This window comes from Oncorhynchus gorbuscha, linkage group LG02 (genome assembly GCF_021184085.1).
Source record: "Oncorhynchus gorbuscha isolate QuinsamMale2020 ecotype Even-year linkage group LG02, OgorEven_v1.0, whole genome shotgun sequence".
NCBI lineage: Eukaryota > Metazoa > Chordata > Actinopteri > Salmoniformes > Salmonidae > Oncorhynchus > Oncorhynchus gorbuscha.
In genome coordinates this window covers 110,424,299-110,440,068 of record NC_060174.1, presented here as the reverse complement: position 1 = coordinate 110,440,068, position 15,770 = coordinate 110,424,299, and the positions used below count along the sequence as shown (strand labels likewise).

The window sequence follows — 15,770 nt, the reverse complement described above, 5'->3', positions numbered from 1 at the left end:
TTCTAAATCCCACGGTTCCATATATTCCAAGTTTCACGGTTCCATATATTCTCAATCCCACGGTTCCATATATTGTCAATCCCACGGTTCCATATATTCTCAATCCCACGGTTCCATATATTCTAAATCCCACGGTTCCATATATTCCAAGTTTCACGGTTCCATATATTCTCAATCCCACGGTTCCATATATTCTCAATCCCACGGTTCCATATATTCTCAATCCCACGGTTCCATATATTCTCAATCCCACGGTTCCATATATTCCAAGTTTTACGGTTCCATATATTCTCAATCCCACGGTTCCATATATTCTAAATCCCATGGTTCCATTTATTCTAAATCCCAAGGTTCCACATATTCCAAGTTTTACGGTTCCATATATTCTAAATCCCACGGTTCCATATATTCTAAATCCCATGGTTCCATATATTCCACTTTTTACGGTTCCATATATTCTCAATCCCACGGTTCCATATATTCCAAGTTTTACGGTTCCAAATATTCTCAATCCCACGGTTCCATATATTCTAAATCCCATGGTTCCATTTATTCTAAATCCCAAGGTTCCACATATTCCAAGTTTTACGGTTCCATATATTCTAAATCCCACGGTTCCATATATTCTAAATCCCATGGTCCCATATATTCCAAGTTTTACGGTTCCATATATTCTCAATCCCACGGTTCCATATATTCCAAGTTTTACGGTTCCATATATTCTCAATCCCACGGTTCCATATATTCTAAATCCCATGGTTCCATATATTCCAAGTTTTACGGTTCCATATATTCTCAATCCCACGGTTCCATATATTCTAAATCCCATGGTTCCATATATTCCAAGTTTTACGGTTCCATATATTCTAAATCCCATGGTTTCATATATTCCAAGTTTTACGGTTCCATATATTCTCAATCCCACGGTTCCATATATTCTAAATCCCATGGTTCCATTTATTCTAAACCCCAAGGTTCCACATATTACAAATCCCATGGCTCCATATATTCTAAATCCCACGGTTCCATATATTCTAAATCCCACGGTTCCATATATTCTAAATCCCACGGATCCATACATTCTAAATCCCATGGTTCCATATATTCTAAATCCCACGGTTCCATATATTCTAAATCCCACTGTTCCATATAGTCTAGATCCCACAGTTCCATATATTCTAAATCCCACGGTTCCATATATTCCAAATTTTAGGGTTCCATATATGTAAAATCTCACGGTTCCATATATTCTAAATCACACGGTTCCGTATATTCTAAATAATATATGCCATTTAGCAGACGCTTTTATCCAAAGCGACTTACAGTCATGTGTGCATACATTCTACGTATGGGTGGTCCCGGGGATCGAACCCACTACCCTGGCGTTACAAGCGCCATGCTCTACCAACTGAGCTACAGAACCCACACGGTTCCATATATTCTAAATCACACGGTTCCATATATTCTAAATCACACGGTTCCATATATTCTAAATCCCACAGTTCCATATATTCTCAATCCCACACTTCCATATATTCCAAGTTTTACGGTTCCATATATTCTAAATCCCACGGTTCCATATATTCCAAGTTTTACGGTTCCATATATTCTAAATCCCAAGGTTCCATTTATTCTAAATCCCAAGGTTCCATATATTCTAAATCCCACGGTTCCATATATTCTAAATCCCACGGTTCCATTTATTCTAAATCCCAAGGTTCCACATATTCCAAATCCCACGGCTCCATATATACTAAATCCCACGGTTCCATATATTCTAAATCCCACGGTTCCATATATTCTAAATCCCACGGTTCCATATATTCTAAATCCCACGGTTCCATATATTCTAAATCCCACTGTTCCATATATTCTAGATCACACGGTTCCATATATTCTAAATACCACGGTTCCATATATTCTAAATCCCACAGATCCATATATTCTAAATCCCACAGTTCCATATATTCCAAGTTTTACGGTTCCATATATTCTAAATCCCACAGTTCCATATATTCTAAATCCCATGGTTCCATATATTCCAAGTTTTACGGTTCCATATATTCTAAATCCCATGGTTCCATATATTCTAATCCCACGGTTCCATATATTCCAAGTATACGGTTCCATATATTCTCAATCCCACGGTTCCATATATTCTCAATCCCACGGTTCCATATATTCTCAATCCCACGGTTCCATATATTCCAAGTTTCACGGTTCCATATATTCTAAATACCACGGTTCCATATATTCCAAGTTTCACGGTTCCATATATTCTAAATCCCACGGTTCCATATATTCCAAGTTTCACGGTTCCATATATTCTCAATCCCACGGTTCCATATATTGTCAATCCCACGGTTCCATATATTCTCAATCCCACGGTTCCATATATTCTAAATCCCACGGTTCCATATATTCCAAGTTTCACGGTTCCATATATTCTCAATCCCACGGTTCCATATATTCTCAATCCCACGGTTCCATATATTCTCAATCCCACGGTTCCATATATTCTCAATCCCACGGTTCCATATATTCCAAGTTTTACGGTTCCATATATTCTCAATCCCACGGTTCCATATATTCCAAGTTTCACTGTTCCATATATTCTCAATCCCACGGTTCCATATATTCTCAATCCCACGGTTCCATATATTCCAAGTTTACGGTTCCATATATTCTAAATCCCACAGTTCCATATATTTTAAATCCCATGGTTCCATATATTTCAAGTTTTACGGTTCCATATATTCTAAATCCCACCGTTCCATATATTCCAAGTTTCACGGTTCCATATATTCTAAATCCCACGGTTCCATATATTCTCAATCCCACGGTTCCATATATTCTAAATCCCACGGTTCCATATATTCCAAGTTTCACGGTTCCATATATTCTCAATCCCACGGTTCCATATATTCTCAATCCCACGGTTCCATATATTCTCAATCCCACGGTTCCATATATTCCAAGTTTCACTGTTCCATATATTCTCAATCCCACGGTTCCATATATTCTCAATCCCACGGTTCCATATATTCCAAGTTTACGGTTCCATATATTCTAAATCCCACAGTTCCATATATTTTAAATCCCATGGTTCCATATATTTCAAGTTTTACGGTTCCATATATTCTAAATCCCACCGTTCCATATATTCCAAGTTTCACGGTTCCATATATTCTCAATCCCACGGTTCCATACATTCTGAGTTTTAGGGTTCCATATATTCTAAATCCCACGGTTCCATATATTCTAAATCCCACGGTTCCATATATTCCAAGTTTTACGGTTCCATATATTCTAAATCCCACGGTTCCATATATTCCAAGTTTTACGGTTCCATATATTCTAAATCCCGTGGTTCCATATATTCTAAATCCCACGGTTCCATATATTCCAAGTTTTACGGTTCCATATATTCTAATCCCACGGTTCCATATATTCCAAGTTTACGGTTCCATATATTCCAAGTTTTACGGTTCCATATATTCTAATCCCACGGTTCCATATATTCCAAGTTTACGGTTCCATATATTCTCAATCCCACGGTTCCATATATTCTCAATCCCACGGTTCCATATATTCTCAATCCCACGGATCCATACATTCTAAATCCCATGGTTCCATATATTCTAAATCCCACGGTTCCATATATTCTAAATCCCACTGTTCCATATAGTCTAGATCCCACGGTTCCATATATTCTAAATCCCACGGTTCCATATATTCCAAATTTTAGGGTTCCATATATGTAAAATCTCACGGTTCCATATATTCCAAGTTTCACAGTTCCATATATTCTCAATCCCACGGTTCCATATATTCTCAATCCCACGGTTCCATATATTCTAAATCCCACGGTTCCATATATTCTAAATCCCACGGTTCCATTTATTCTAAATCCCACGGTTCCATATATTCTAAATCCCACGGTTCCATTTATTCTAAATCCCAAGGTTCCACATATTCCAAATCCCACGGCTCCATATATACTAAATCCCACGGTTCCATATATTCTAAATCCCACGGTTCCATATATTCTAAATCCCACGGTTCCATATATTCTAAATCCCACGGTTCCATATATTCTAAATCCCACTGTTCCATATATTCTAGATCACACGGTTCCATATATTCTAAATACCACGGTTCCATATATTCTAAATCCCACAGATCCATATATTCTAAATCCCACAGTTCCATATATTCCAAGTTTTACGGTTCCATATATTCTAAATCCCACAGTTCCATATATTCTAAATCCCATGGTTCCATATATTCCAAGTTTTACGGTTCCATATATTCTAAATCCCATGGTTCCATATATTCTAATCCCACGGTTCCATATATTCCAAGTATACGGTTCCATATATTCTCAATCCCACGGTTCCATATATTCTCAATCCCACGGTTCCATATATTCTCAATCCCACGGTTCCATATATTCCAAGTTTCACGGTTCCATATATTCTAAATACCACGGTTCCATATATTCCAAGTTTCACGGTTCCATATATTCTAAATCCCACGGTTCCATATATTCCAAGTTTCACGGTTCCATATATTCTCAATCCCACGGTTCCATATATTGTCAATCCCACGGTTCCATATATTCTCAATCCCACGGTTCCATATATTCTAAATCCCACGGTTCCATATATTCCAAGTTTCACGGTTCCATATATTCTCAATCCCACGGTTCCATATATTCTCAATCCCACGGTTCCATATATTCTCAATCCCACGGTTCCATATATTCTCAATCCCACGGTTCCATATATTCCAAGTTTTACGGTTCCATATATTCTCAATCCCACGGTTCCATATATTCCAAGTTTCACTGTTCCATATATTCTCAATCCCACGGTTCCATATATTCTCAATCCCACGGTTCCATATATTCCAAGTTTACGGTTCCATATATTCTAAATCCCACAGTTCCATATATTTTAAATCCCATGGTTCCATATATTTCAAGTTTTACGGTTCCATATATTCTAAATCCCACCGTTCCATATATTCCAAGTTTCACGGTTCCATATATTCTAAATCCCACGGTTCCATATATTCTCAATCCCACGGTTCCATATATTCTAAATCCCACGGTTCCATATATTCCAAGTTTCACGGTTCCATATATTCTCAATCCCACGGTTCCATATATTCTCAATCCCACGGTTCCATATATTCTCAATCCCACGGTTCCATATATTCCAAGTTTCACTGTTCCATATATTCTCAATCCCACGGTTCCATATATTCTCAATCCCACGGTTCCATATATTCCAAGTTTACGGTTCCATATATTCTAAATCCCACAGTTCCATATATTTTAAATCCCATGGTTCCATATATTTCAAGTTTTACGGTTCCATATATTCTAAATCCCACCGTTCCATATATTCCAAGTTTCACGGTTCCATATATTCTCAATCCCACGGTTCCATACATTCTGAGTTTTAGGGTTCCATATATTCTAAATCCCACGGTTCCATATATTCTAAATCCCACGGTTCCATATATTCCAAGTTTTACGGTTCCATATATTCTAAATCCCACGGTTCCATATATTCCAAGTTTTACGGTTCCATATATTCTAAATCCCGTGGTTCCATATATTCTAAATCCCACGGTTCCATATATTCCAAGTTTTACGGTTCCATATATTCTAATCCCACGGTTCCATATATTCCAAGTTTACGGTTCCATATATTCCAAGTTTTACGGTTCCATATATTCTAATCCCACGGTTCCATATATTCCAAGTTTACGGTTCCATATATTCTCAATCCCACGGTTCCATATATTCTCAATCCCACGGTTCCATATATTCTCAATCCCACGGATCCATACATTCTAAATCCCATGGTTCCATATATTCTAAATCCCACGGTTCCATATATTCTAAATCCCACTGTTCCATATAGTCTAGATCCCACGGTTCCATATATTCTAAATCCCACGGTTCCATATATTCCAAATTTTAGGGTTCCATATATGTAAAATCTCACGGTTCCATATATTCCAAGTTTCACAGTTCCATATATTCTCAATCCCACGGTTCCATATATTCTCAATCCCACGGTTCCATATATTCTAAATCCCACGGTTCCATATATTCCAAGTTTCACGGTTCCATATATTCTCAATCCCACGGTTCCATATATTCCAAGTTTCACGGTTCCATATATTCTCAATCCCACGGTTCCATATATTCCAAGTTTACGGTTCCATATATTCCAAGTTTTACGGTTCCATATATTCTAATCCCACGGTTCCATATATTCCAAGTTTACGGTTCCATATATTCTCAATCCCACGGTTCCATATATTCTCAATCCCACGGTTCCATATATTCTCAATCCCACGGATCCATACATTCTAAATCCCATGGTTCCATATATTCTAAATCCCACGGTTCCATATATTCTAAATCCCACTGTTCCATATCGTCTAGATCCCACGGTTCCATATATTCTAAATCCCACGGTTCCATATATTCCAAATTTTAGGGTTCCATATATGTAAAATCTCACGGTTCCATATATTCCAAGTTTCACAGTTCCATATATTCTCAATCCCACGGTTCCATATATTCTCAATCCCACGGTTCCATATATTCTAAATCCCACGGTTCCATATATTCCAAGTTTCACGGTTCCATATATTCTCAATCCCACGGTTCCATATATTCCAAGTTTCACGGTTCCATATATTCTCAATCCCACGGTTCCATATATTCTCAATCCCACGGTTCCATATATTCTCAATCCCACGGTTCCATATATTCCAAGTTTTACGGTTCCATATATTCTAAATCCCACGGTTCCATATATTCCAAGTTTCACGGTTCCATATATTCTCAATCCCACGGTTCCATATATTCTCAATCCCACGGTTCCATATATTCCAAGTTTACGGTTCCATATATTCTAAATCCCACCGTTCCATATATTCCAAGTTTCACGGTTCCATATATTCTCAATCCCACGGTTCCATATATTCCAAGTTTTACGGTTCCATATATTCTAAATCCCACGGTTCCATATATTCCAAGTTTTACGGTTCAATATATTCTAAATCCCACGGTTCCATATATTCTAAATCCCACGGTTCCATATATTCTAAATCCCACGGTTCCATATATTCTAAATCCCACAGTTCCATATATTCTAAATACCACGGTTCCATATATTATGAATCCCACGGTTCCATATATTCTAAATCTCACGGTTCCATATTTTCTAAATTTCATGGTTCCATATATTCTAAATCCCTCAGTTCCATATATTCTAAATCCCAACAGTTCCATATATTATAAAAACCATGGTTACATATATTCTAAATCCCATGGTTCCATATATTCTAAATCCCACAGATCCATATATTCCAAGTTTTACGGTTCCATATATTCTAAATCTCACGGTTCCATATATTCTAAATCCCACGGTTCCATATATTCTCAATCCCATGGTTCCATATATTCCAAGTTTTACGGTTCCATATATTATAAAAACCACGGTTACATATATTCTAAATCCCACGGTTCCATATATTCCAAGTTTTAGGGTTCCATATATTCTAAATCTCACGGTTCCATATATTCTAAATCCCAAGGTTCCATATATTCTAAATCCCAAGGTTCCATATATTCTAAATCTCACGGTTCCATATATTCTAAATCTCACGGTTCCATATATTCTAAATCCCAAGGTTCCATATATTCTAAATCCCAAGGTTCCATATATTCTAAATCCCACGGTTCCATATATTCTAAATCCCAAGGTTCCATATATTTTAAATCCCACGGTTCCATATATTCTAAATCACACGGTTCCATATATTCTAAATCCCAAGGTTCCATATATTCTAAATCCCAAGGTTCCATATATTCTAAATCCCACGGCTCCATATATTCTAAATCCCACGGTTCCATATATTCTAAATCCCACGGTTCCATATATTCTGAATCCCACAGTTCCATATATTCTAAATCCCAAGGTTCCATATATTCTAAATCCCATGGCTCCATATATTCTAAATCCCAAGGTTCCATATATTCTAAATCCCACGGTTCCATATATTCTAAATCCCACGGTTCCATATATTCTAAATCCCACGGTTCCATATATTCTAAATACCACGGTTCCATATATTCTAAATACCACGGTTCCATATATTCTAAGTTCCATGATTACATACACAGTATGACATTTGACCTATAGAGCTCTGAAAGCTTTGCCATGCTTTTTTTTTTTACAGCAGCCCTATGTCTTTACATGGTGTGTAACTTTACCTGGTGTGTAACCCTCTAGGCTGGTCGGAGGCGGTCCCACCCAGCGACGAGAGCCCTGGGGAGGGAAAGACGGACGTGGAGGGGCTGGATGGGGACAGGGGGGAAGGCGCGGGGGAGTTAGAGGCTGAGGCGGGGCCGGTGGTCAGTACGGTGAGGTTGACTGTCAGACAGCTGGTGCTTCGTCGTGGGCTAGTTGTCATCCTCATGTTCCTCATCCTCACCGCTGGAATCATCCTCAGTGAACTACTCACCAGCCTGCTGCTCGGATAAACTGAGCCAAAGAGATTACCCACAGCCACATATACAGTACAGGAGATTACCACAGCCACATATACAGTACAGAAGGTGACTACAGCCACATATACAGTACAGGAGATTACCCACAGCCACATATACAGTACAGGAGGTTACTACAGCCCCATATACAGTACAGGAGGTGACTACAGCCACATATACAGTACAGGAGGTTACCCACAGCCACATATACAGTACAGGAGGTTACTACAGCCACATATACAGTACAGGAGGTTACCCACAGTACAGGAGGTTACCCACAGCCACATATACAGTACAGGAGGTTACTACAGCCACATATACAGTACAGGAGATTACCCACAGCCACATATACAGTACAGGAGATTACCCACAGTACAGGAGGTTCCCACAGCCACATATACAGTACAGTAGGTTACCACAGCCACATATACAGTACAGGAGGTTACTACAGCCACATATACAGTACAGGAGGTTACCCACAGTACAGGAGGTTACCACAGCCCCATATACAGTACAGGAGGTTACTACAGCCACATATACAGTACAGGAGGTTACCACAGCCACATATACAATACAGGTGGTTACCACAGCCACATATACAATACAGGAGGTTACCCACATCCACATATACAGTACAGGGGGTTACCACAGCCACATATACAATACAAGAGGTTACCACAGCCACATATACTGTGCATGAGGTTACCCATAGCCACATATACAATACAGGAGGATACTCACAGCCACATATACAGTACAGGAGGTTACTCACAACCACATATACATGAGGTTACAGTCAACCACATACACAGTACAGGAGGTTACCCTCAATCACATATACAGGACGTTACAGTCAACCACATATACAGTACAGGAGGTTACAGTCAACCACATATACAGTACAGGAGGTTACCCTCAACCACATATACAGGAGGTTACAGTCAACCACATATACAGTACATGAGCCATATGTATTTAAACCAAAGATGGTACTCACACAGCCATACAGGAGTTACTGTATGACCCAAAGGGTTCACTTCTGTGGACATTTAATCATGGACAATAGAAGGGAATGATCACTAACCCAGAAGGCAACATTTGGCACATTATGTCGTCTTAATAATGTAATTTACTGGTTATTAACTGGATAAGAATGTGTATAGCCAGATGACAACAATCTCTGTTACCAGTTAGACATATCATATAAGATCAGGATGGGAAGGATTTTGGTTGTTATCAGATTACAGACAGATGTATTTTTCTGGTTGGTAAAAAGACGTTAAACGAAACTTCCTACAACCGGTATACAACCTGACCAGTTTTGCCCACTGGTTCAGGGTTGGTCATCCCTTGAAGGTTATTAACACTGTTAGCATTGCAGGGCATGTCGGAATGGCTTCAACTGACTTGAGAAGGTCGTGGAAACAATGCTCTTCATTAGATAAGGAGATATGTGTTCGGTAACAAAGCTCTTTTTTAAGGAGATGTTTTTCTAGTGGCTACTAATAACAACAAGTCTGTTGTGTTTTGAAGTGGAGCTGGTTCCCTATTCTGCTTTTCACGTTCTGTCATCATTAAATTAAATCTGCATAAACTGTGCTGTGCTCTTCTTGTTTCACTGGCATGGGTATACAATGCTGACAATCCCTAGCATGGGTTTATAGGATGCTAGTCCCTAGCATGGGTTTATAGGATGCTAGTCCCTAGCATGGGTTTATAGGATGCTAGTCCCTCGCATGGGTTTATAGGACGCTAGTCCCTAGCATGGGTTTATAGGACGCTAGTCCCTCGCATGGGTTTATAGGATGCTAATGTTCCTAGCATGGGTTTACAGGATGCTAATGTTCCTAGCATAGGCATGTGTGTGTTGTGCAATATTATGAACAAAACAAATACAAAACAGAAATATACAAACAAGTACATAATCCGAACAGACGGGTGTATTACATATCGAGATACATTTTCAATTTGTCAAAATGTCACACTTACTGATATTTTCAAAATAATATTCAAATTCTGTCTTTAACAAGGTGAAGAGGGGTTTGTACTCCGACAGCTTCATTTTATGGATGAAGAATTTGCCATGAAAGATAAACAAATGAACAACAAAAGTTTTAAATCAGGGTCCGTATCATTTGCATCAAAATAAAACAGAATATCAGAGACTCAGATTAACATTAATATTCTAACTCACTTCAAAATCTTCTGACACAAGAACAGTCCCTAAATAAATGGTCAAGAGTCTCTGGGTCACAACCACAAAATACACATTTGTTATCAACAGCTAATTACAATCTGTGTATGATAAAGGTCTTTACAGGGTAGATTCTATGAATGAGTTTTTATGATACTTCTGTCACCTTATTAGATATACAATATTTACCAGACAACAACGAAACGTTGTTCCAGTTACCTTGTCCTAGGGCTGTATTCCAGTACATTTTAGCAGTGGGAATAGTAACATATTGACATAGTTTCCTTATATACATGTTATTACATTTATAGTTTAAAATGTCAATTCCTTCTAGTTGCACAGGAGTATTGTTATATTCTCCCAAGAGAAGAACAGCACCTTTAGGGACAGCTCTAACAGCACCTTTAGGGACAGCTCTAACAGCACCTTTAGGGACAGCTCTAACAGCACCTTTAGGGACAGCTCTAAAAGCACCTTTAGGGACAGCTCTAACAACACCTTTAGGGACAGCTCTAACAACACCTTTAGGGACAGCTCTAACAACACCTTTAGGGACAGCTCTAACAGCACCTTTAGGGACAGCTCTAACAACACCTTTAGGGACAGCTCTAACAACACCTTTAGGGACAGCTCTAACAACACCTTTAGGGACAGCTCTAACAACACCTTTAGGGACAGCTCTAACAACACCTTTAGGGACAGCTCTACCAACACCTTTAGGGACAGCTCTAACAACACCTTTAGGGACAGCTCTAACAACACCTTTAGGGACAGCTCTAACAACATCTTTAGGGACAGCTCTAACAACACCTTTAGTGACAGCTCTAACAACACCTTTAGGGACAGCTCTAACAACACCTTTAGCTCTCCCTAAAGGTGTTGTTAGAGCAGTCCCTCAAGGTGTTGGTAGAGCTGTCCCTAAAGGTGTTGTTGTTGTCCCTAAAGGTGTTGTTGTTGTCCCTAAAGGTGTTGTTGTTGTCCCTAAAGGTGCTGAGGAGTGGGAGGCCCCGGTGCACAACTGAGCAAGAGGACAAGTACATTAGAGTGTCTAGTTTGAGAAACAGACGCCTCAAATGTCCTCAACTGGCAGCTTCATGAAATGTTGAACTGTATTGTATATACACAGAACCAGTCAAGTCAATTTGAACACATCTACTCCTTCAATGGTTTTTCTTTATTTTACTATTTTCGACATTACGTGGAATAAAGTGGAGACATCAAAACTATGAAATAACACATATGGAATCATGTTTAAACTAAAAAAGTGTTAAATAATTCAAAATATATTTTTTCACACTCTTGGCATGCTATATGATGCTAATGCCCCTTGCATGGGCTTATACTGTATATGATGCTAATGCTATATGATGCTAATGCTATATGATGCTAATGCCCTTTGCATTTTAATTTTAACTTTATTTAACCAGGCAAGTCAGTTAAGAACAAATTCTTATTTTCAATGACAGCCTAGGAACAGTGGGTTAACTGCCTGTTCAGGGGCAAAACAACAGATTTGTACCTTGTCAGCTCAGGGGTTTGAACTCGCAACCTTCAGGTTACTAGTCCAACACTCTAACCACTAGGCTACCCTGCCCCTAGAATAGGTTTACAGTAAATGCGATGCTAATGTCCCGAGCATGTTTACAGTGAATGTATGACAATGTACCTGACATCTCACCCATATAGAATATGTTTTATTGATCTGCCCACCGGTCATTTGGCTGGACATTTCATTGAGAACTCGCGGTTAGTCTTTTATTTGACAATTTGAAAGCACTGTTTCAACTGGTAATAGGCCAAGTGCGGTGACTTTACACTTTAGAAACAAGTACACACACATCAACGTACAATAGGAAATAATCTCATATATTGGATTTCAAACATTTACACTGATTCCAATGCTTCCAGATTAAAACTGTTCTACATTAGACTGAGTAGACATCACAATGAAAGACAAATATAATGGAAACATGTTGGGAGACTAAAAATATATCTTTAGAAGGAACAGTAGTATAGAAGAAGAGAGGACAGCAGTGCAGGCAGCTGTTCCTCTGATCAGGAGAGTCTCAAGACCCCAGCACTGTGCTGTTCAGTTCATACAGACACCATTGGTCCCGGCAGAGACTCAACCCAGTCACTCTACCCCTCTCCTCTCACCCCTCCTTCCCCCCTCTCTCCTGTCTCAGAGGGGTGAGGTGAGCTCCAGGAGGGGTGTGGGGGTAGAAGAGTTGGTCCAGTCCAGGGTGAGGTTGGAGAGGCTGTGGATGGAGGGTGCAGGAGGGGGACAAGCCAGGTGAACAGCGACCCCTGTGGCCAGGAGGAATAATGCAGTCAGCAGCGTGAAACCTCTCCTCAGGAACAGCTGGGAGGCAGACAGCAGACCTTTGGACTGGACACCTGGGCCCTCCTGCTGTTCTTCCCCACTTCCTCCTCCTCCCTGGGTGCTGACTGGCGTGTAACCAGGTGGTTTGGATTCGTCGCTCTCTGGCTGGGCCTGGAGATGCACACAAACACACAGCATTAAGATGAGGTACAGAACTCACTAAACACACAGCATTAAGATGAGGTACAGAACTCACTAAACACACAGCATTAAGATGAGGTACAGAACTCACTAAACACACAGCATTAAGATGAGGTACAGGACTCACTAAACACACAGCATTAAGATGAGGTACAGGACTCACTAAACACACAGCATTAAGATGAGGTACAGAACTCACTAAACACACAGCATTAAGATGAGGTACAGAACTCACTAAACACACAGCATTAAGATGAGGTACAGAACTCACTAAACACACAGCATTAAGATGAGGTACAGGACTCACTAAACACACAGCATTAAGATGAGGTACAGGACTCACTAAACACACAGCATTAAGATGAGGTACAGAACTCACTAAACACACAGCATTAAGATGAGGTACAGGACTCACTAAACACAGCATTAAGATGAGGTACAAGACACATGGCATTAAGATGAGGTACAGAACTCACTAAACACACAGCATTAAGATGAGGTACAGAACTCACTAAACACACAGCATTAAGATGAGGTACAGGACTCACTAAACACACAGCATTAAGATGAGGTACAGGACTCACTAAACACACAGCATTAAGATGAGGTACAGGACTTACTAAACACACAGCATTAAGATGAGGTACAGAACTCACTAAACACACAGCATTAAGATGAGGTACAGAACTCACTAAACACACAGCATTAAGATGAGGTACAGGACTCACTAAACACACAGCATTAAGATGAGGTACAGGACTCACTAAACACACAGCATTAAGATGAGGTACAGGACTTACTAAACACACAGCATTAAGATGAGGTACAGAACTCACTAAACACACAGCATTAAGATGAGGTACAGAACTCACTAAACACACAGCATTAAGATGAGGTACAGAACTCACTAAACACACAGCATTAAGATGAGGTACAGAACTCACTAAACACACAGCATTAAGATGAGGTACAGGACTCACTAAACACACAGCATTAAGATGAGGTACAGAACTCACTAAACACAGCATTAAGATGAGGTACAGGACACATGGCATTAAGATGAGGTACAGAACTCACTAAACACATAGCATTAAGATGAGGTACAGAACTCACTAAACACAGCATTAAGATGAGGTACAGGACACATGGCATTAAGATGAGGTACAGAACTCACTAAACACATAGCATTAAGATGAGGTACAGAACTCACTAAACAAACAGCATTAAGATGAGGTACAGAACTCACTAAACACACAGCATTAGGTACAGAACACATGGCATTAAGATGAGGTACAGGACACATGGTATTAAGATGAGGTACAGGATACATGGTATTAAGATGAGGTACAGGACACATGGTATTATGATGAGGTACAGGACACATGGTATTACGATGAGGTACAGGACACATGGTATTAAGATGAGGTACAGGACACATGGTATTAAGATGAGGTACAGGATACATGGTATTAAGATGAGGTACAGGACACATGGTATTATGATGAGGTACAGGATACATGGTATTAAGAGGAGGTACAGGACACATGGTATTAAGATGAGGTACAGGACACATGGCATGAAGATGAGGTACAGGACACATGGTATTACGATGAGGTACAGGACACATGGTATTAAGATGAGGTACAGGACACATAGCATTAAGATGATGTACAGGACACATGGCATTAAGATGAGGTACAGAACACATGGTATAAAGATGAGGTACAGGACACATGGCATTAAGATGAGGTACAGGACACATGGTATTACGATGAGGTACAGGACACATGGTATTAAGATGAGGTACAGGACACATGGCATTAAGATGAGGTACAGGACACATGGTATTAAGATGAGGTACAGGACACATGGCATTAAGATGAGGTACAGGACACATGGTATTAAGATGAGGTACAGGACACATGGTATTAAGATGAGGTACAGGACACATGGCATTATGATGAGGTACAGGACACATGGCATTATGATGAGGTACAGGACCCATGGTATTAAGATGAGGTACAGGACACATGGCATTAAGATGATGTACAGGACACATGGTATAAAGATGAGGTACAGGACACATGGCATTAAGATGAGGTACAGGACACATGGTATTACGATGAGGTACAGGACACATGGTATTAAGATGAGGTACAGGACACATGGCATTATGATGAGGTACAGGACCCATGGTATTAAGATGAGGTACAGGACACATGGTATTAAGATGAGGTACAGGACACATGGTATTAAGATGAGGTACAGAACTCACTAAACACACAGCATTAAGATGAGGTACAGGACACATGGTATTAAGATGAGGTACAGGACACAGGGTATTAAGATGAGGTACAGGACACATGGCATTATGATGAGGTACAGGACACATGGCATTATGATGAGGTACAGGACCCATGGTATTAAGATGAGGTACAGGACACATGGCATTAAGATGATGTACAGGACAC

At 39.6% G+C, this 15,770-nt stretch overlaps 3 protein-coding genes across 7 annotated transcripts in view; 2 read left to right on the top strand and 1 right to left on the bottom strand.

Moving 5' to 3' along the window:
- Positions 1–10,256, top strand: part of LOC124015599 (multidrug and toxin extrusion protein 1-like) — an 84,010-nt gene extending 73,754 nt beyond the window's left edge. The window contains exon 17 of the mRNA XM_046330950.1: positions 8,325–10,256. Within this exon, the coding sequence (XP_046186906.1) occupies positions 8,325–8,575 (251 nt within the window). The 3' untranslated portion in view covers positions 8,576–10,256. The remainder of the gene's footprint in view (positions 1–8,324) is intronic.
- LOC124015538 (cell adhesion molecule 2-like) overlaps positions 1–15,770 on the top strand; it is a 946,327-nt gene that overhangs the window by 331,286 nt on the left and 599,271 nt on the right. The window lies entirely within an intron of this gene.
- Positions 11,913–15,770, bottom strand: part of LOC124015520 (multidrug and toxin extrusion protein 1-like) — a 67,330-nt gene continuing 63,472 nt past the window's right edge. For both annotated transcript variants that reach the window (XM_046330793.1, XM_046330784.1), the window contains one exon: positions 11,913–13,269. In XM_046330793.1, the coding sequence (XP_046186749.1) occupies positions 12,958–13,269 (312 nt within the window). In that variant the 3' untranslated portion in view covers positions 11,913–12,957. The remainder of the gene's footprint in view (positions 13,270–15,770) is intronic.